This window comes from Micromys minutus (genome assembly GCF_963924665.1).
Source record: "Micromys minutus genome assembly, chromosome: 7".
In the NCBI taxonomy this organism is placed as follows: Eukaryota; Metazoa; Chordata; class Mammalia; order Rodentia; family Muridae; genus Micromys; species Micromys minutus.
Window position 1 is genome coordinate 58,950,577 of NC_137976.1, and position 22,945 is coordinate 58,973,521.

The following is a 22,945-nucleotide window of genomic DNA, read 5'->3' on the forward strand; positions in this document are numbered from 1 at the left end:
GCCCAGTTTTAGAGATGGGAAAACCAATTTCCACGAGCAGCCAAGTGTCTGGCTATTAAACTGTGCAGATGGATTTGCACAGACAAATCCGCTCCTGAACAACACGGGCAAAAGCAGCCTTCTGGAGCAAAAACATTCCCAAGGCTTATACCTGACTCCCGATTTCAAGAGAAAAACACTGTAAAACATGTCTATTGTGAAACTTCATCCCCCCCCCCGCCATGCTGGTTTAGGCTCAGCCCCCAGGACCCACAGGCTCACCTAACAGTACCAGCCCCCAGTGTCATGGCTCTGACCTATGTCCTCCTTTTGTGGGACGTATGTGCCGAGTACATTCAGTCTCATTTCTCACAACGACACACCTGCAGCAACCCATCCCACTATTTCTATGAACCTACACAGAAGCATCTCACTAACCCCAGTGAACCATCCCTCTGACGATGGGTCCCAGAGGATTCCAATCTTTCCGCCCACCTCAATCCATGACACGCCTATGTCCTACACTTTATACAGAAGTTCTGAAAACTTCATTCAATGCCACCACTCTCATGTGCTCAAGCCTGTCTCATAGGAAATCTGTGTATAGGAAGCCTCCTCTCCTCCCCACCTATGCAAGCCTACCACATGTCTCCATCGGTAACCATGGGTAACCTCCCACAGTGCTACCTCATGCTTCATCTTCATGGCCGGTCACCACTTATCAGACACACTGTGCAGGCAAGTCCCACCAGAACAGACCCCTCAGACTTGATGTTTGTATTCCACACAAGGGCACCCACCCTTGTCCCTGGTCTTCACCCAACCGGGACAGCCCCAGGCATGACCCTTTCCACCACCATCCTGAGAAAGGCAGGGTCTGGGTCCATATAATATCCAGACCTGGCTGTGGCCCAAAACAAAGGTGGTGGCTGGAGGCCTACCTGAGCATAGGACACCCTTGTTCCTGGCGCAGGAAAAGCTGTCACACTCGCAGAAGGGCCCGTAGATCCTCCCGAACTCACTCTCGAAGCAGGAGCACTGGTTGCAGCTACATTCCCCACGCCCGCTGCACAGAGGTTTGCCTTCCGCCTCCCGGCACAGGTTCTGGTACCCACTCTGGTTCTCCCCCTCCTGGCACTCGCACCTAGTGCCCAGGTAACTGGGGTCACACTCGCACAGCCCACAGACGTATGTTCCGTTCCCACTGCATCTGGCACTGCTGGGCTCCAGCCCGGTGCTACAGCCGCATGTGCAGTTGTAGGTGACTTCCACCTGCAGACTGTCCCGGAAGCCCACAGGCCGCAAGGTGAAAGACTGTGTCGTCTGTCTGCCAGGGCAGCTCCGAGCCTCTACAGACACTTCAAAGGATGCCTGGGGGATAGAAGAAGAGACGTCAGAGCCACAGCAAACCAGGGCTCCCACCCATCGGGGGGCATAGCTAGACCTACCCCTAGTCCAGCATACAGGTGGAACCCCGGTAGGAACAGACGGCCAACAACACTTTATGGAGAACAGTTGGATATGCTAAGTTCAATAAGAACACTGTCACTGTCTTCAGACACACCAGAAGAGTGCATTGGATCCCATTACAGATGGTTGTGAGCCACCATGTGGTTGCTGGGAATTGAACTCAGGACCTCTGGAAGAGCAGTCAGTGCTCTTAACCACTGACCCAACTCTCCAGGCCAGGCATGGGTGTCTTTTTAAAAATAATTTATTTCTTTTTATTTCATGTGCATTGGCGTTTAGCCTGTTTGTCTGTGTGAGGGTGTCTGTCAGATGCCCTGGAACTGGAGTTCCAGACAGTTGTGAGCTGCCATGTGGGTGCTGGGAATTGAACCTGAGTCCCCTGGGTGTGGGTCTTTACCATCCATTCTCATTATCTTTGAGATCCTGAGAGGGTCTCTGAAGAAATGCATGAGGAGTAAGCTTTACATGGCTCTTGCTCTCCTCTTTATCTACACTTGTGTAGCGTCCTCGGCTACCCCCATTGCTGTGCACATCTCTCCTCCCATCTCAGAAGCCATTCATTCAACCAGCATTTACTGTCTGTGCCAGGCATGGCTAGATGCTGAGGTATGGTGGCACCAGATGGAACGAGGTGCTGGGGTATGAGAGAGCAGCCACCTAACCCACAGTGAAGAGGTCTCCTCTGTAGGAGGGAGGAAGAGTGACACCAGAATGTCCTCTCTTATGCTCCAGTCCCAGTGCCCTGAAAGAATGGTTCTCACAGCTGTATCTTGCCCAATTAGCCCACAGTTCTGAAGCTGTAAAGGACTGTCACTGTCTAAATAACTATCACACCCGGGGGCACAAGGAAGGAAGGAAGGAAGGAAGGAAGGAAGGAAGGAAGGAAGACTGGTTGACTAAGGGAAGAGTTTCTAACTTGAGTTTCTTATAGTCTGCCATGGAAGCAGACAGCAAGGTAGACCTCGCAGGGTGGCAGTTGACACCACCTTGTCTGGAGGAGAGGGAAAGCTTGCTTTGAATCTTCCAGGAGTCAGAACATAATGCCAGCCATATTTATTCTGCCTCTCCCTCCTCAGAGGAAGAAGCTGTGGGGGGATGGGATCGGCAGAGGTAACCTCAGAACAAGCCATAGGAGATACAGACAGGAAGGTGAATGGTGACGGAACCTCATGGAAATGCACCCCTCTGGAAGTAGGGGTCCCTTCCTCTAGCAGACACGCCTGGCCGCTCCTCCAAGTGGTCCCTTAAATCTGGGTAATGTCTTTATTTCTTAGGACTCCTCAGACCTGAATTCTGGGATTCAGAACTGACTGGGCAGCCCTGTAAGCCAACCTTTAACAGCTTTTAACAGCTGTCCGCACTTTAAGGGAGTCAATGTTGTCAGAGGGATTGTGAACGTCCTGCTTATAGAGTAAGGAGGGGGCGGTGCTCATCTAGAACAGACCTGCATTCTCCTAGCATATCACCTGCTAGAAAGGGGAACAGAGCAGATTTGCAGATAAAGATATGGACAGAAAGCTCAGTGGTAGTGCACACCTTTAATTCTAGCACTTGGGAGGCAGAGGCAGGTGGATCTCTGTGAGTTCAAGGACAGCCTGTTTTATATAGCTAGTTCCAGTACAGCCAGGGCTACATAGAAAAAACCCATTCTCAATAGACAGAAAAAGAAAAAGCAAAAGACAAAAATTCCCCACCACACACAACTGGCAGCCTGGCTCAAACCAGAGACCGCATGGTGACGACCCCTAAAGTGACTTCATAGGCTTCTCCAAAGTTCTCTGCCTTAGACTGGGAATGTGCTGAGCTTGCACACAGGCAGGGTTTGAGGGCTGAGCCTGAGCAAAGTTTTATCTATGGGGCCATGAAGAACGCATGGAAGAGGAGCCTTTGAGTGCCTGATGCCATCCCTTCCCTGGGACCTGCAGGAAGCTGCCACTTCCTGACGCTTTCCAGGCCTGGGAAATGAAGACCCAGAAATCAGAAATGCAATAACTGCAAAGGAATGGCCCCTCTGAGGGCACTCACTCCACTATGAGACTCCAGTGAACACAATCCTTTCCCATGCAGGATCCCCCGTTGTCAAGGGAGAAAGTAGGGAATCAAGGAGAGGGGAAGGGAGAGGAAGAGCCACAGAGAAACAAACTCCAGCCTTGCCTACATGTGGAAGTGTTAAGAGCCAGGACTTGGCTGAGAAGTCAAGAGGTTCTAGGCTTCCCAGCAGAGTCCCAGGGCTTCTATCCAGTGGAGGTGCTGTCTGCCTGCAGACTGCTGTCTGATAACCAGAGAGAGACACTGTGTGTTTCAGCCACTGGCTCTTGGCTCCTGCTGGACATAGGAATGCTATTAAAAGCCTGTCCGTCGGGGACCGCAAGAAGGTCTGTTTTACTCACCACCCCACCCCTCATTACAATTCTGTTTTCCTACTGGATTGCAAAGAACCCAGAGAGGCAAGAAGGCACTGGAAATCCCTTGGCTTCCTTCCCTTGGTGGCTGAGGTCTCAGAATAAGCACTGATACCGAGGGCTCCCTGGCTCCTGGAGACTTTCCAGGTTCCCGTCCCAAGATTCAGTCTAGAGGAAGGTCACAGATGCTGCAGCCATCCTGGTGATTCGACTTCATTGGGATGATCTTGGTTCTCCAATGAGAGCCCACCCTTTCAAAAGGGGAGTTGCCCAGACCCCACACAAACTCCCCAACCCCGAGGTTCTGCAGATGCCAAGTCCACTCAGCTTTTAATAAAACAAAGAGCTGAGGAAGGCCCAGAGTCTGGGGCCCAGAGGAGTGGACAAGAGCAGGGGTGTGTGTGTGGTGGCATGTATGCCGTGAGAAGGCTCTAACAGTGGCTCACTGGGCCCTTTGTGCCCTGTGCTAAGACTAGCTGGAGAGCCAGCTGCTTGCATACTGATTTGTTAAGGTTAGTTCTTTAGAGCTCTGGGGTGCAGGTCAGCTCAGCAGGGCTGGGCTTGCTGGTGAATGGACGGGTGGGGGGATTGTTAGAGGTCCTAAGAACTTAGAGAAGGGAGTCTCACCAGATCAAGGCTTCAGGCTTTACTTTAAGGATGGTTTCTCTTCCAGAACGCCCTTGTTTCGCCCACTGCCAAGTCTCCTGTTTCTTAGTCACCTCTGTTTGGAAATGACCATAAAGCCCTGCCTGCCTCTCCCTCACCTTCACAGGAAGCTGTTATTACAAGAAGTGAGATCTACTTAGTCCAACTGTCCCAATCAATGCTGCCTTGGTCATAACAGCCTCCACTGCTGACCCCAGGCTAAACCCTGAAGTACCCACTGACAGCTGAACTGTTTTTCTAACCCCTAGAGTCTCAGAGCATTTGGTTACCATTCCCTAACACATCCCTTATCCTTTCTAACTTGTGACACCCAAAAAAGAGCCTACTGGCAGGGAGTTGCCAGGTCTTAAGTTTGACACACACGTCCCACTAGTATGGGCCAGCTGCTGTTCCTTAGTCCCCAACCTATTCCTCTCAATGCCACAACATCAGTCTCCACAGCTCTCTGACCCCTCCCTCTCTGGCCACAAAGGGCGGTGCTCTTCACTACCTAGCAAAGTCATCTCATTCACCACCTTCTTCTCGCCAGTTCTCCGGGGTTCCCACCAAGGAGAGACTCTACTGTCTCAGTTCTAATAGCCTCCCCCTCCTCTTTACCAGACCATTCTTCCTTGTTCCCAGGGAAAGATCTACTTGTATAATCACTCCATCCACTGTGACTTATCTGTTTCCTTATCTTTGCAGCCTGGTGAGCAGAACACCAGCACATAAACATTTATCAAACAGTAGATCTCAGCACAGTCACCAGCAAGCAGGGACATCCCTGTGTTAAGCACTGAGTAGCTCTGGCTGCCAAAATTCAGATTCTTGGGACAGTACAAGCCTTCAGGGGCCTCTTAGGAGCATCAAACAGGTGTTTGAAAGTATGCACCCTCTGTCTCACGAAAAGGAGGAAGTGCAGGAACCTGCCAAACACATACACATCCCAGTAAAAATAGAATTGAGGCCACCAGTATGGACAGGGCTCTGTGTCACTTTCTCTTTGTCTCTGTCTGCTTTTCTGGATTTCTATTCAGAAGACCCCGAGCCTAGTTTTACACTGTAATTAACTAATTTGATTATGTGTATGTATGTGCATCTGTGTGTGTGTGTATATGTGTGCATATGTGACACGGTTCTCTCAAGAGTCCAGAAGATGGTCCTGGATCCCCAGGAGCAGGAGTTATGAGCAGATGTAAGTCACCCAACACAGATAATAGGAACTGAACGTGGGTTCTCTACGAGAGCAGTATGCATCCTTAACCATAACCCATCTCTCTAGCCCCTTAAAATTCTTAATCTTCAGACCTCACATGTCATTGCACCAGATGCACATAGTCCAGAAAGACCTACTCTCCTGATCTGCATGATCCTGATGGACAGTGACACACCCAGCCTGGGAAAAAAAAGAGTGGCTCTGTGCAGACATCTATATCCAGACAAAAAAACCCACACAGCTCTAGCCAGAGGAGCCATGTGACTGTGGCCCGTGGACACTGGGACAATACTGGGACAGAGAGAAGACAAAGGGATGGCGGAGAGGCTTGCCTGAGGACCTGCTGCAATTTCCAGAGGGCTATGGCCACTGCATCCCAAGGATGGGCCAAAGGCAACTAATGCGCTAAAAACCATCTTGTTACGACAGAGATTTCTCAATGCTGAGGAAAGTTTCCATTTAGAATCTTTTTTTTTCTTTTCTGATTTTCAGACATCAGATTTCCTACGCTCTCCCGGCCCAACAAATAAGAACTGTACACAAACGAGTTGGTACATGAATGATAATGATTCCACCCCAAGCCTCTGAAGCTTTTACACTGTGCCCGAGGCCTTCAGGGATGGCCTAGGCTGTGGCAGCGTTACTGGTTCGGTTCCTGTTGCTTGCTGCTCACTGGCAGTGGGACACGGGGCCAGTTTCTCAGGCTCCTCTTTGAGCCCTAGGTTTTGAGTCCATGCATTAACATGGAGAAACAGTTAACAGGCAAAGTTGCTGGAAGAGACAGAATCCAGGAGCTGGCTGGATGGCTCAGTAGGTAAAAGCACTTGCTGTTCAGCCTGGGGATCTGAGTTTAATTTTGGGGTCTTATACAGTGGAACAGAACACACTCTTGCAAGTTGGCCCCTGTCCCCCACACTCAACACACATAAAATAGATGTTAAGAAATAAAAAGAAATTAGTAGTAAAGCCCCAACAAGGACACAGAGGGACTGCTCTCTGGCGAAGGCTGCAGTCCATCCCTACACTGTCCAGACTCTTGTCTTGTAGAATGTGTACAGTGGAAAGGGGCCATGGCTGTCAGGTGGTGTTGGGTGCCGGCTATGGAGCAGGAAGCCTGAGCTCTGTGCTTTCATTTCACGAATGCTGTATTAGATTCTCTGGTCTGTCACATGGGTAACAGAGAAATGTTCACTGTCCAGTCTATTTCTGGTCCATCGTGGGGTAAAATGTATCTCCTCGGTATTCCATGAAGGACCTTGCAACTTCCCTGCATTTATTTAAGGCAGCATGAACAGACCTCAGATCCGCTCTGCCTCAAGGTGGCATTTTCAACAAGCCCATTTTCTTGTTTTTCCCCCCTAACCTATTCATGGTGACATCTGCTTGTCATAGTCGCTTCTAAAAAGACTCCCCCACAAGCAGTGTGACCCAAAGACTGAAACCACTGGGGTTCGAAAGATCTTCTACCAGCACAGCCCAGGAGGCACGCCGCCTGGACGCTTAAGCTTTGATATTATATTTCCTTATGGGGTGGAGTGAGGGGTCTGGTGGCAGGGCACAATGCAGGCCAGAAGACAATTTGGAGAGTGGGTTCCCTTCTGTCCACAACATGAGTCCCAGGGAATGAACTCAAGGGGTTCATCAGGCTTGGTAACAAGTGCTTTGACTTTGTGAGCCATCTCACCCACCCTTAGCATGACATTTGTTTTTTTTTTTTTTTTGTTTTTTCCTTTTAACTAGGTAGACCAGGTTAGCCCAGAACTCATATCGTAAAAAACAAACAACCAAAAAAAAAAAAAAAAAAAAAAAATACTGTCAGAGCACATTCCCTCTGCCTTATTAATACTCTAAACTAAATATAAGACACTAATTACAATTAGCTAATTAATCATAACCTAGTTTTTAAAACTATTTTTAAATCTTAGCTTTCCTGTTTTGTAAGATAGGCTGTTTGCCCCAGCTCTCTGACCTTTTCCGTATTTGATAACAGACCTGCCAGTGTTCATAAATCTGCCAACCACCGATGCCCAGTCCACCGCCCCACACATCCCATGCAGGTAAGATCTTCAGAATTTGCTCACCTGTTCCTTTTCTATTTATGGCTGCCTACCTCCTGTCATTTCCAGAACTTCCTGTTCCGCTTTGTCCTTACATTTATTTGTTATTTAATTTGGGCATGGGGTGTACACAGCACATGTATGGAGCTCTGAGGACAGCTTGTAGGAGTCAGCTCTTTCCTTCCTCTATGTGGGTTCCAGGGACCAAACTCGGGTCATCATTAGGCTTGGCAGCAACTCTAAGCTACCTCACCACCTGCAAATATCTCTCTAAACTCCATGACTTCAATAAGACTTCTGGGCTTTTTTTTTTTTTTTTTTTTTTTGCTTAATTATTTTTTATTGGATATTCAATTGGATATTGTATTTACATTTCAAATGTTATCCCCTTTCCCCCAATGCCATCCACCCCCTCTGTTTTTTCTTAAATCATCTTGATTAAGAAATCACTATAAAAGCTGGAGGGATGACTCAGTGGTTAAGAGCACCAACTGCTCTTCCAGAAGTCCTGAGTTCAATCCCCAGCAACCACACGGTGGTTCACAACCATCTGTAATGGGATCCGATGCCCTTTTCTGGTGTGTCTGAAGACAGCTACAGTGTGCTCACATATATAAAATGAATAAAATCTTTTTTTAAAAAAGAAATCAGAATAATTTATCTAAAGAATATAACTTTTGACAATAATTCAAGTTTTACTTTAAAAGTCTCTTTTCTGGTTCCCGGAAACACTTGATACACCTGTATACTAATATGCTGAAGGTGGGGGCGTATCACCATTTCTATTGTGTCCACAGAAATTTAAGCATCAAGACCATCTTTGCCTAAATTTAGTGACAAGCACATCACTTAGTTCTTTGAGCACCTTCTGAGTTTGTAATGACTCTTCAGACAAAACTGACCTTTTCAAGTTGGTAAAAGCAAGAGGTATTTGGGGAAATCTGTCTGGGAAAACCACTGGCTTCTTAGTCATTAGGGCTGTCCACAGTCTCCCCTTCCAGACTGGATTGAACTGCCTCGTTTGGTGGTAGGGTGCCTCTGTAGAATTGTGAAAAGGAAGGACTGGTTCCTTGTGTGGTGTTAGAAGGGCCACTAAACATGGAAAACAGGGAGGAAGAGAGAAGAGGCTAGAATGTCCTGGCTAGACGTAAGCTGATATTCTGGTGTCTTCCTGAAGTGGAGGGGTGGGAGGGCTGGGAGATAGGGTGGGTAGGGGGGTAGGGATGGGTATGGGGTGATAGTGGGGTAGAGGGTTGGGGGTGGGTGGGAGGGTAGGGTTGGTAGGGGGGTGGGAGTGGGTAGGGGGTTGGGGGTGGGTAGGAGGGTAGGGTTGGGTAGGGGGTTGGGAGTGGGGTAGGGGGTGGGGTAGAAGGTTGGGGGTGGGTAGGAGGGTAGGGTTGGTAGGGGGGTGGGAGTGGGGTAGGGAGTGCTGAGTTATTGCCACCTTAGCTGGCAGTAGCTCAGAAGATGCTCAGATTCTCTGAAGTATGCAAGGAAGCTTTCCCTCATTCTATTTGCTAAGGAAAGGAATGTTCTCTGAAGCTCAGCGGGCTGGAGAAATGCATGGCCATTCCTCCAGAGGACAAGAGTTCGATTCCCAGCATGCATGTCAGGTGACTCTAGCTCCAGGCAAGAGCCTCTTTGGGTAGCTGCACTCATGTGTGTACACTTAGCATAATTAAAAATAATAAAACATGGAGCAAGAGAGATGGCTCAGCAGTTAAGAGCATCCCAGCACCCACAGGACAGCTCAAAACTGCAACTTCAGTTCCAAAGGATCTGACATCCTCATACAGATACACTGTAGGCAAACCACCAACTCACATAAAAATAAATCTTAAAAAAGAAATAAATGAATAATGGAGGGGATGGAAGGGGAAGGTGGTATTAAGTAATAAATTAATAAAATAACAATACAACATAAATTCTAAAAAATAGATAAATAAAGGGGAAAAACTTTAAATGACATTGGGTTAGTCTCTATAATCTACCCCTAACAGCAGACCTCTAAAAGGTGTGTGGACAATCCTCCAATCACCATTGACAGCCTGTGTTACCATGGTATTACCACTCATAAAAACTCCCCAGTGTTTTTCTTCCCAGCCTTTTGCTTGGCATCACTGATGTACCTTTTATCTTTTTGGAAGACAAGGTCCCACTATGTAGATCAGACTAGTGTCAAAAACAATCTTCCTGCCCTGACTCATCATGTGCCACCATGCCCGGCCCATGACTACAGATCTTTGCATCTTTACCATTACATACACCATTTATACCCGGTATCTGACAGGCATGTGCTCCCTCCATGGCTACAGGATACCCCTCAGTCTCATCAAACAAGATGAGATGCACAGAGGGTTTTCTTCATCTTTTCCCAAAAAGATGAGGAATAGAAGACAAGTCCCCTAGATTCCTGTCCATATTCTTCTACCTGATCGGATCCCTGTCAGCTAAAACAAAAATGGCTATAGCACCAGGGACACAGTGCCACTGAGGAACCCTCCGCTGTCAGTGTGAGAGGTCTGTGGTCTGGAGCTCTGTAACCCATCTTCCTGAGACTTTGCACACAAAACGCACAGCAGCTTGGAAAGGATGCTGGACTAGAAGGCAGAGCATAAGCCTCTAAAGACTCTAGAAAGCTACGAAATTTGTCAGATTCGGAGAATAATTACCCAAGAGAACAAGAACTCTTATAAACTAGGAGTAAACACTTACCGTGTCCCCGATCTTCAGACCCTCACACTTCCTCTGACCAGGGTAGGACTCGCCATCTTGGCAGGTAGCAGTGAAGAAGAGATTAAGGTCTTCTGGCTGATCCCAGACCGACAGCTCCACTTTAGCCCGGATGCTCTGAACAAATGGAGAACATAAAGCCCATGGTACTTAGAAACAGCCAGAGGGAGGTATTCTCCACAGTGGCTCTCTTATATCACATGATTTCTTCTAACCTCAGGAGGTTCAAGCCAAGTCAGAGACAGGGGACTTCCCACACACCATCTTGGTAGACCTGGCTTGGAATGGTTGGTAATGGTCTATCTGCAAAATGATGTATCTCCCTCAAAAGACTTTTGCTTTCTCCTGTTCACCTCCTCAGAGCCACCTCTCATTCCTGTCGTCAGTTTCAGGCACATAATCTTCAGGCTTTAGGTTTATCTGTGCACACACAGGCACACACACACACTCAGGACAGCAGCTCTTTGCCCAATATCTCTTCTCCTGCATTTCCCCCTAAGCCAGCTCCTTACTATCCTACAAAGACAGGTTCTACTTGGCCTTTCTTCACACTCAAACCTACCCCTTACTAGACGAGGTTATCCCATGAGTCTGAAACTACATTATTTGAGAGTCGACTCTTCTCTGGGGTCTAGCTGCTCAAGAGACTGACTTAAACAAAGACTAAGAAAAAAATGATGTGTCAACACAGAAAGAAGAAACACTGAAGTAGCATGCACTGGGAAGGTTGGGGAGTAGCTAGGGTCCTTATGCTGCTGGCTGGAGTGGAAACTGATACAGGCTTTTAGAAAACCAGTAAACGATATATTCTAAAATTCAGGCTGATCTTAGTCGTAGCTTCCTCAGAGGATTATACCCAATAGAAATGTACAGGTTACCAAGAGGCAGGAACAAGAATGTCTACAGCAAGATAAAAGCAAGAATCTGGAAACTAACCAGAGGCCTGCCAATAGTACAAGAGATGTAAGTAAACCACAGAATATCCACCTAGCAGAACACCTATAATAGCAACAATGTATCAAACACAAGCCATGTAAAGTGACCGTGAAGAGTCTAACATTGCTCAAAGCCAGACACACTGTATTTTTCTAATACAGATACTCTGGGCCACAGTAGATCTTATATAATGGTGGCCCCATGAGACCAGGAGAGCTATAAATCTCCCACATCACTTCGTGATGTTAATCTACCTTCTGTATATTCAGGTACACAATGGCCACCACTGTTACTGCATATTCAGTATCAGACCAGCCTCGCAGGTTTGTAGCCTAGGAGGGAAAGGCAGCAGCAGATAGCTGAGACACGTAGTACATGACACTGTCTAGGTTAACATGCGGTGTATTCTTTGTCTGCACAGTGCTAAAACTCCCTGACAATGTGTCTCTCAGAGTGTATCCTTGTTACTAAGTGAGAAGCCATCATGTGTGAAATTCAGCAACAGGCAGAACTAATGGCTGCCCTTGGGGGATAGCGAGAGAAGGAGGCCTACAAGGGACTTGCCTGTGTTGGCAATGTTCTGCTGCGGCTGTGTTTTCTTTGTCTATTTTTGTTTCTGAGACAGGGTCTTGTTATGTAGTCTAGGATAACTCTGAACGTGTAATCCCCATGCTTCTGGCCTCTGAGCTGAAATTACAGGCAACAAGCCCAGCCGTGAAATGCTTTTTACCTGGGTGTTAGATACTCTCAGCCTGGGTCAAGAAGCTTCTTCTGCAAGGAGTAGGAGATGATGAAGAGACTTTTGAGTGTGGCAAATTAGTGACACTGAGTTCTCAGCCCTAAATTGGCTATCTGCATTACCCTTCCACCCCCTCAAAGCTCGAGGAATGCGACAGACAAGGGAGCAGAAAGAATGTAAGGGATGGGGGAGAACGTGATGAAAAAGTGTTGTCATCTGAATGTGACGTGGCTCAGTAACTTGAGGTAAATATGGTCATCTGCACAAAATCTGTACGAATTCCAGCAAATCATAATTCTGCCATAAATGGAGGAAAAGTTCAGGAGACCTTACCCCTGAGGAGCTATTCTGTCCTTTTAAAAAAAATCTCTTAAGAAGCCAGACAGTGGTGGTGCACACCTTTAATCCAAGTACTCAGGAGGCAGAGGCAGGTGGATCTCTAAGTACAAGGCCAACCTGGTACACTGATTGATTTCTTGGACAGCCAGGGCTGCACAGAGAAACCCTGTCTCAGAACAACAACAAAACCCCTCTAAGTAATAGCCAAGTGTGATGCCACACACCTTTAATCCCAGCACTTAGGAAACACAAGTAGGTTGATCTCTATAGTGAGTTCTAGACCAGCCAGGGCTACTTAATAAACTGCTGTCTCAAAAGTCTCTATGAAAGACATAATAACTTTAGAAGCTGAGGCCAAATGAAATAACCTTATGACTACTTAGAAGTCATATTTTATCAAGCATTTAGAAAAGATCTGTTTGTAACGCAGACAGCCAGACTTACTATGAGAACCACTGGGCCAAGCTGCCTCATAAACAAGAAGCCAAAGTACCAGCAGCTTTTGTGGATTTCCCACCCCCTCCCTCCAACCCTCCAGCATGTGGTGCTAAGCTTGAATACATGAAATATGCAGTTTTCCCAACAAATTCACAGCTTGCAGAAAACACCCCACAAAAACCAGTCTCTGCAACAAATTGTCGAAGTGCTTCTACAACTCTAAAAATACTAACCCTCTGACAGCTACTTCCTCTTCAGAGTGCTAACTTTAATTGGCCAAAGGTCACAAAAGTACTCAACACAGACTACGATCTCCCACCGACTGTAATTAGTTATTTACAGATCTGCCTTCTCAGTGCATGAACCTAAGGACCGAATATATACATCTCTCCAGGATGCAGCACAAAGTCTTATTGAATGGATAGATGGACCAAAGTATAGCTGTTTGAACAACAGTTATGCTCTCAAGGGATTGGTCAGATGAAGGTGACCTATTTGAAGTCAGGCTGATAGGGACTGGAGGAACAGCTGTGCTTAAGAAACCTGGCTGCTCTTCAAGACAACTCAAACTGGTCCCCAGCACCCACACTGGGCAGTTTGAAACTGCTGGTAACTCCATCTCCAGGGAAGCTAATCCTTCCTCTGGCCTCCAAGGAAACCAACATATGCATTCACATTAAGATACCCATACACATGGGGGGATGCATACACACACATGCACATACATCTGTATATATATATAAGGATGCTCAGAAAGGGAGCAAGGAAGAAGCCTTGGTGGTTAAGAGCACAAGCTGCTCTACTACTATGTCCAAAAGATACTCAGGACAAAGGACTATCTGTGGTGCCCACCAGCATACCAAATATGATAATTTGGTATCAGAAGCTAGCTTCCAGGCTTCCCAGGCATCAACAAATACCTGTCTGTAGCTCTTCACAGTTCTTTTCACCCTAAACTTCTCCAGTGTCTCATTCCCATATGGCTCTGACATTTCAGCCAAGTGCTCTCCTTTGGCTTCTTCCTTTCCTGACCCTATCTCTCACCCCACCCCCTCAAAGGCCCTAGTCCAGGCTCCTGGCCACTGTTCAGTTTACTCCTTTCCTCTCCCGCTCTGAGATTCTTCCAGAAGCCTCTGGCTGCGTTCTCCCTCACTTCTACGATAAAATCCTCCCTCTCAACCATGGAGTTGTCACATCATCAGCTTATATATCTAGTTCTAAGATCCTCAGTTTACACACAGAGGACCAGGTTTGGTTCCCAGCACCCACATAGCAGCTCACAACCATTTTCAATTCCAGTTTCAGGGGATCTGATACCCTCTCCTGTTCTCCAAGGGTACCAGACAAACACACGTTGTACTGACAAACAAGTGAGCAAACACACACACACACACACACACACACACACACACACACACACACCAACAGTGACAAATTAAAATGAAAAATATATATATTTAAAACAAGAAAAGGAACTTGGGCTGGAGAGATGGCTCAGTGGTTAAAAACACTGACTGCTCTTCCAAAGGTGCTGAGTTCAAATCCCAGCAACCACATGGTAGTTCACAACCATCTGTAATGGGATCTGATGTCCTCTCCTGGTGTGTCTGAAGAGAGTGACAGTGTACTCACATAAATGGAATAAACAAATAAATTTAAAATTTAAAAATAAAGAAAGAAAAGAAGAAAAAAGGGAGTCTATGTTTTACGTGGCCTAGAGACCCCTAGCTGGTGTTCTGGCTAGCTGGTTCTCTCTTGCTTGCCACAGAGTGTCGGGGATCAGAATCTCCTCCACTGTTTTAGATGGCAGAAATTGTGAAGATTTAGCTCAGATCTCATTTATGGTACCAAAAGCTGAGCCCAAAAAGCTCCGCTGCTGAGGCAGGCTTCCAGAGCTCATGCTGATCTCATACCCACAGGCTTCTTTCCCAAGAATCCACTGACTTTGGAAAAGTATGAATCACCAAGTCGCCCCACCTTACAGCTATTAGGGTCTGCCTCCCTTGAAACACCACATGCTCCTGCAGGGCAGAGCTGTGCTTGGTCCAATGTCTCGCTGCCATGTGTCTGTCATACGATCCTGGCCACAATTAGCCCCTTAAGGTGTAATTTTTGAAAAAAAAAAAAAAAAAAAAAAAAAAAAAAGGAAGTGCAAGACACATCAGAGCCTCAAAGGCACAAAAATTGGTTCTTATGCACAAGAATGTCCATGTGCAAGTCGTGAACTTACTCAATTGCTACCAGCTTTGCCCCCGAAGGTGGTGTCTTATTCCCATCCTAGAAAAAGTCTACAATGTAAGGAATGTCGGCCCCCTAAGTGCTATTCTATTACATACCCGGGTGTCACGTTAGGTCACATCTGCAATTGCTTTCTGTTGGCCCAGCTGTGGGGGAAGGGGAGTAGTTGGAGCAGACTTTGTGGCAACAACCAAAAGAGAAACATGTGCTGTGCTAAGGCAGAACCCACCACAGGCTCCGATGTCACCCTCTGCTGTTGCTCTAGTGGTCTGCAGCCCATCCTGCCCTCTCCCACTTTAAAGAGAGGTCCCTGGGCTTTATGTCTTAAGTATCTCTCTTCATAAGCATGGAATGATGTTTCTGTACCCTGGAAGAGAATCTTTCCTCTGCAGTACTCTGTGCGAGACTCCATGCTGCCAAACACCCTTGGGCAGAGAGTGAGTTTGGCACAGCTGAAAAGGGAGATAAATCTACGAGCTGACAACTCTACTTTATGAGAGACACACACAAGTCAGACAGAGCCAAAGACCACAGCGACTTCATCTGTAATACATGCTCTGACCAGAATCTTCCAGTGTCCTTGCAGAGCCACTGCTAGTACCAAGAGGAGCCAAGTCAAGTCCCACATGTAGTCATGGTTGTGTCATGAAATCCACCATAAATCGAGACAACGATGAAAATGTTAACTGGCACCAGCAAGCATAGCCCATGTGCTCTGGTGCCAATGGAGGCTAAAGAGAGTGTTAGATCCCCTGGAACTGGAGTTATAGAGGGTTGTAAGCCTCCATGTGGATGCTGGGACTCCCACCACAGTAGCCTACCAGTATGTATGTCATAGAAGTATTCTTTATGTATTGTATGTGTGGTATTTCCCCTAATCCTGATTTGTTGTATATATATATATATATATTTTTAATGAAAATCTGGAAACTTAGGGATCAAGGAGAGAAGTGGGGTACTCACTTAGAAGTTGGGGTTGGCAGAAATGATCTTTTTAGGCTGCGTTTGAAACTGGAGTGAACCCAGTTTCCCTGAGCAATTTCGGGGCCCTGCTATGGTTGCTTGAATCTCTAAATCAAACTGCCTTCTGGAAAAACATGTCTTATAGCTCAGGAGGCTGCAGGGTCCAGAGCTGACTGAGCATGGAAATGCTGAGAGGTAGCTACTCCAGTGGATGTCCTCACCCCAGTCTCATAGCTCAGATGAGGTCACTCCTTAGCTCTCCGTCTTCTCCAAAAGCCCCAAACTCCCAGAGCTCTACCCACCTGAGCTACACAGTGAGTTCCAGACGCCAGTGTTATACAGAAAAAACCCGTCAGGGTGGAGGGAGCAAACCAGATAGAACTGAAGTCCATAGTATATGTATAGGAAGAGAAGAGAAAATTCTGGCTTTAGCAGGAACTCCCAGGAGAAATGAGGTAAGCTATGACTTGTGAAGAACCTAAACTGTAACAGTTCATGCGATGGAAAGAGAGGCCACTAGCCAGAAGTCCTTCTTTATGCCCAACTCTGAGTCTATCGGACAGAGACATGGAGAAACAGAGGAGGGGACTTGGCCACACCTCAAACACTAAGGGTCCCTAATAGGAGGGGTGCAAGCAGAGCTAAGTCTCCTGTATCAACTCCAGGCCTCACTGTTTCAGGAGGGGCGGGATAGGGAAGTTGGGGTGTCAGAGCCATGACTTACACTGTACGCATTGATAATCAGTTGAATGATATTTTTGGAATCTCCATGCAAAATCTCCACAGTGGTTCCAGGTATCAGGGCTGTAAAATTCTTGAAAAACACAAAACAAAACAAAAATAAGACCATTTTGCCTTCTCTGTGGGCTAATTTTATGTTAACTTGACACAGGCTAGAGTCACCTCAACTAAGAAAAGGCCTCCAAAAGAATAGACTGTAGGCAACCTGTAGAGCATTTTCTTAATTAGTGATTGAAGGGGAGGACCTAGCCCACTGTGGGCGGGGCCATCCCTGGCTAGGAGTCCTGGGTTCCAAAAGAAAGCAGTTCTGAGCAAGCCATGAGGAGCAATCCAGTAAGCAGCATCCCTCCATGGCCTTTGCATCAGCTCTTGCCTCCAGGTTCCTGCCCTTATTGAGTTCCTATCCTGACTTCCTTCAGTGATGAATTATGATGTGGAAGTGTGAACCAAAAAAACCCTTTCCTCCCCAATTCGATTTTGGTCATGTTTCATCCCAGCAATAGTAACCCTCAGTAAGACACCTTCCATCCTATCAGAGTCCAGAGTGAACTGTGGTCGAGAGTAAGGGCCAGTACCACGGTCTGCTGCTCTCCCAGACCACACGCTGGAGAAGGTGCCACGGGAGAGGCAAGAAAGAGTACTGTGAGAACATTCAGGGGGCTGTGGAAGGGAGCACGGGGCTGACAGCACGTGATGCTCACCCTCTAAGGTCATGACCCTAAGGTCACGACCCTCTCACCATCACTTCCGATAATCACAGCCTCATTGATGATAGCATGTTCTACAGGAGCTTCCCCAAGTGTCTGAGGACAGCCTATTTTCTCAGTAGGGAGCTAACATACAACGGGGTCATTTTAAAGACCTTTTGATACCTGTATGTAAGGCCCTGGGACAAAGCCCTTTGCCCTAGCACAGCTCCTGAGTGTGGCTCTAAGAACAGGTCAGAACATGTTGCTCTCAGGCTGAACAGGTCTCTCCACTCTGAGGAAGGAGGCTGAAGCCAAGGCAGATTTCTGTTCCCCTAAAACAAAGCCCAATGCAGCTTCTGCGTTTAATCCTTCTAGAATGGACAAGCTTTAACTCACAGCCTTGCACCAAAGAGTAAGCGTCTTTTCATTTTATCATCTAAAAGACTCAGGGTCAGAGAGGATCCAGGACCCAGGAAGACACTGAAATTTTCATAACTCGTAAGGCAGGGAGGGAGGGGCCTTTGAGACATGATTGAACAAGAGTTCTTTGGAGAATAAGTAAGAGATTCCTGACAGCACCCCCTCAATACTCACAATGGACAGAGGGCATCAAGGGTGAACCTGGTTTATGCTTAGTTCACATGAGCTCTTCCACAGCCAAAGAGGTTGTATGTATGTGTCTGTGTGTGCACACGTGAGAGCATCACATAAAGGCCAGAGAGTAGACTGAATGTTCTCCTCTATGACTCTCCAAGGAGCTTGTGAGCGCCACTCGCAGCCCACTGTGATTGCCGCAATGGTGACCCAGGCGGCAATTTGGGAAAAGACTTGTTGGATGGAACAAGCCCATTGCTCTCTTCTCTCAGCCACTGTCTGATTTTTGGGAGACCTACTGGGCTGGGCCACTCCTTGCCTCCCACCCTCTGCAGAAAGGCAGACAGCAGTAAGACTGAGTTAGTTGTATGTAGTAGCCAACAACAGGCTGTCCAACATCTGTTTCCTTTGGACAGAATTATTTCATGTTTTACTTCTCAACTAGAATAGGCCCCTGAGTCTCCATCCATCTTCTGAAAATGGTGATTCCTAATATTTTTGAGGTATTTCAGTGCATTAAATTAGATAAACATAGTTTAAAACTCCCGGTGAAGATGTTCACTGCCACATGAGCACTCAAGGCTTTCCTTATTACTTCTAAGCACAGCTCCAATGACCCCGCCCACTCCCGCTCTAATCTCCAACTGGCTTTTTAGGTCAGAAAGAGTACCAGATCAGGCCACCAGCCCCTTTCCCCCTCTCACACACAGGAGTACCTTGTAGAGCATATAGTGGTTCTTCGTCACTGCAAAGATGAGGTTGATGTTGTTCTCTGCCAGCTTCTCCCCAAGCAAGGCAAGTGATGGATAGTCCTAAAGCCAAGGCAAGAGTCAAGAGTGTAAGTGTCCCAACCAGCTGCAACAATGACATGATCTGCGCATGCGCAGAACCTGGAAAGCATCTTTCTCTTGGGTGCCCGTCAACCAAGGGCCCAATAACCAAGTCCATCAGCAGCTCCTGGACAAAGAGGCTACAGGAAGTGATGCTCATTAGAAAGGTCCTTCTAGCATCTCTAGGTGTGATCTGTATCCCTCTCCATCCTTTGGGGACAATGATAGTTGTGGCTCCAGGAAAAACAGCCCCACCTTCTACCATCTGTCACCAACACCTATTAGCTTATATTCCTTCCCTATGGCTGTCCCTTGCCCTGTCTTCCTTTTCCTGTGCCCAACAGTCAGGTAACCAATGTCTGTAGGTCCTGCTCATGGCTTACAACAAGCAAAAGAGGACATTGCTCTCTGGAATCAGGCTGTGGTGGGGAAGAGGGGGAGCCAAGTGAGGAGAAAAGAAAGACAGGAAGCAATTTAACCCCGATGGTACAGGGATCTCCGTTGGGTGAGGTCCTATAGTTAGAAGCCCTTTCGAGACCCCATTACTCCTAGCTAGTCCAGAAAGCTTAGATGATTACCTCCTGAAGCTGGAGAAAATGGGCTTGTCCTGCAAAGAAAACTGGGAAGAACTCCTCTCCAGACAGATATTAAAATAGACTTGGGGAAGAAGAAGGTATACATTTCTTGAAAAGCCTGTATAAAAAATGTGGCAGCCTTGTGGCACTTGCTGGATCAGGTTATCTCTAACTCTATCCCTGTTGTGACTCCTTCAGGAGAGCGGGCTCCATGCTGCCTTTAGATCACCTCTCCAAGGAGGTTTTATAACTTAGCAAGAGAAGACAAACTAATAAAACCGGATCTCCAGAATGAAACAGACCATCATCAGCAAGGACTGAAGGCCAAGGAAGCTTTCATGGAAGGGGTGGGTGATGGGTTAGAAGGAAAGGTTAGAGGAGCCCTCCCAACACTCACCATCTGATTAGATGCAGTGTACTCGTTGGCTTCATTCAGGTGACACTGGCCATCGTGTGGCTGGACCAGGCCACCCAGTTTTCCATCCAATGCGATGTGGGGCACATCGTCCGTCGTGAACACCAGCAAGTGCAGGGCATCTTTTCGCCACCCAATCTTCTCCTGAAAGACGGGAGACGGGGGTGGGGTGGGTGGAAGAAGATGGAGGTGGTATCACCTTCTTGTACAAACCTGCCCATGGCATCACACAAGACACCAGCTGACTGCAGGGCTCCAAGTCTGAGTGAGAGGTGTGCGTGTCCTTCCCACAGCAGGGTGGCACCTCAGTTAAACCCAGGCCACAGTGGCACAGATGAGAAGCTCCGCCCACACAAGCCCATGTGCCCAGACACCCACCGACATTGCCCCCTTCCCTGGAGGCCCTGTTAGACAGGAACCATTCAGTAAAGCATCCAAATGGCCCTGCCACTTGAGATGGCTTTGCCTTTTGAGAATCTGCTACGGACACCTCTCCCAGTAGCTGTGAATTCTCCAATCCTTACCAAAAATCACTTCAATGCCAAAAGTGCAGCAGACGAGCTCCCGATCCCTTACTGTTTCACTACATGGGACTAGTTTCACGGCACAGGATTATCCAGACAAGGCTCAGCTAAATATAGTCCATGGTAAGTGGGGACCTCTGACTGCTCATATCCAGCCACTGTAGTCACAGCATTACACAGAAACACTCAGGAATTATCATCTGGAGCCAGAATGTGTGACTACTCTGTTGGTATTGGTGAGAGGGCATCCCGAAATACGCTGGTGACTATAGGAAGGAGAAGACGTTGCCAAGGGCTAGTTATGCATGTTAGATATAAAACTCACGGGGTGGGGTTCATACATCAAAAGGTTAACAGTTATTGTTCTCTCAATGGCAGATGAGGAGGTGGGGGTAACATCCTCTCTCGCTCTCATCATATCAACAGCTATGATGCTGTCCTATTCCCTTCAAAAGCAGCATGGGCACAGAAAAACATACAAAGTCAAAACAGGGGGAGGGGCCAACAAAACACCAGTGAAGACAGAAGGCCTGCTGTGGGCAGGAGTGGTCACCTAAGAGGAATCAGTTTTGTGGTCATGTAACTTTGTCCAATAAGCAGTTACTTGTCTCCTGTTGTGCGCCAGATCCCTTGGAAGGTCACAGATCTACCAAAAGCTTATTCCAGCTCTTAAAGATACTCCATTTAAACAAAAGTATTCATAAAGGTAGCTACCTCTCCCCAATTTCATGCATTTGTCTTCCTCAGAGTACAGGGAGAATCTACCTGCCTGACTCTTTCCCAGAGGTCCCCCCACTCTGCCCGATGTCCCATATTCTATTTCCTGCCTTTTGCTAATAGTCTTTTTATTGACAGGTGATGCTTCCACACAAGATGATCCTCTACAAGAATGAGGAGGAGGAGGAAGGGGATGTAGAGGAGGAAGAGAGCTGAGGTGGAAAAAGGACTTCCCAATATGCAAGAAACTCGAGCTGCTCTGGAGGGATTCAGAGAACACTTTGAGGAAACAGGGAGGGAGGAAACAGAAAAGGAAGTATCGGCAGAAAGACAGGAAAGGAGCACAGCAAAGTGATCCCTACATCCGGGAGCCTGTGCTCCCTCATAGTTACACTAGGACAAGCTGGTCACACGGGACCCGAGCCGGGATGAGTCTTTTCCTGGGATTAGACAAGGCCATAGAGAAGCTGCCAAGATTCTGGTAGGTTCTGATTTTTGCTGTTGTTTTTTCACCTTCTGAATGTGTGTGTACAGGCTTACAGAGAGTGAATGCCACACTACATAAATTATCCCTCAATAAGCCAGACTTTAAAAAAACAAAAGCAAAAAAAATCTCCAACTTTAAGTAGTTATCTGTCAACTCTGTGATTCTATTTCAGGGAACTCCAGCCAAGAGTGCCACAAAATTATGCATGACCACATCTTATCAGTACTAAGACAGACATGGCTATCCTTGTGTATGGGTACAGGGAATTAAACTGATATTCATATAAAGTCTGAAATTATGTGCAACCAATTATATCTATCCACAGTGGGAACAAAGAGGCGGGTATCTGTAGTATGATTACACACCGTGTAAGAAACAGAGTCCTATTTTAAAACAACATACTTTATCTATTGAGATACAGTATGGCATAATGTTGGAGTTAGACTGTGGATGATCTCTTTTTTCTCCTATTATTTATCGAACTATAAGCAGTGCCTCTGCGACTCTGGGCTTTGAATGCTCTTACTTGCTTTCTTCGGGCTCCATTTTTCTTTGACAGTTTCTCTGTGGTCTCGTGGAGACAGAATCAGATGAGGGCTTAGGTGAGCAAGGAGCCAGACAACATGGAACTTGAATGCTTTAAGATGGACAACTGAATTTTCCTGCTGTTTCTAACTCCCTGCGTAACCCAGACCAATTTATGTATCACCTCGAAAGCGTTATACTTCAGTTTTATTGAGTGCATCTACAATTCTATTAACCCACCCCCTTTGACCAATCTCTGTGAAACAGGCCAGACATTGCCATCCCATAGCTGAGCAAACTAGTGCTGAGAGATTAAATTGACCCATCCACTCTACTATAGACTGAGGCAGCACGTTTCACTCAGAGTTAAATCACCCAATCACACAGGGAGAGTAAGCTCTGTGTGCACAGCAAAGGCGTAACTCAGAAAAAAAAGCCCAGTACAACTGTGTCTAACCTGTGACTGACAAATTCAAAACTCACTGCTTGCTGAAAGGAGGGAGCTTCTGCGGGATGAGGGTAACTATGTTTCCTTTTAACTGGGCTCATGATCAGTAAGTGGTGTCAACAGCCTTGGCCCAGAGTCAGGTCACAGGATGGGTCAGGACACAGACGAATTATCCACCCAGGCTTTCAACTTGGAGATGTAACGTGGTGACTCCGGACTTATATTCAAAATACACTGTCTGCGGT

At 47.0% G+C, this 22,945-nt stretch overlaps 1 protein-coding gene across 1 annotated transcript in view; it reads right to left on the reverse strand.

The window, feature by feature from the left end:
- Positions 1–20,112, reverse strand: part of ITGB5 (integrin subunit beta 5) — a 43,335-nt gene extending 23,223 nt beyond the window's left edge. Inside the window, exons 1-5 of the mRNA XM_080919397.1 lie at positions 19,982–20,112; positions 18,896–18,991; positions 16,880–16,969; positions 10,485–10,619; positions 921–1,350 (exon numbers count right to left, since the gene is read on the reverse strand). Of these exons, the coding sequence (XP_080775523.1) occupies positions 921–1,350; positions 10,485–10,619; positions 16,880–16,969; positions 18,896–18,991; positions 19,982–19,984 (754 nt within the window). The 5' untranslated portion in view covers positions 19,985–20,112. The remainder of the gene's footprint in view (positions 1–920; positions 1,351–10,484; positions 10,620–16,879; positions 16,970–18,895; positions 18,992–19,981) is intronic.
- Between the last annotated feature and the right edge of the window lie 2,833 nt (positions 20,113–22,945).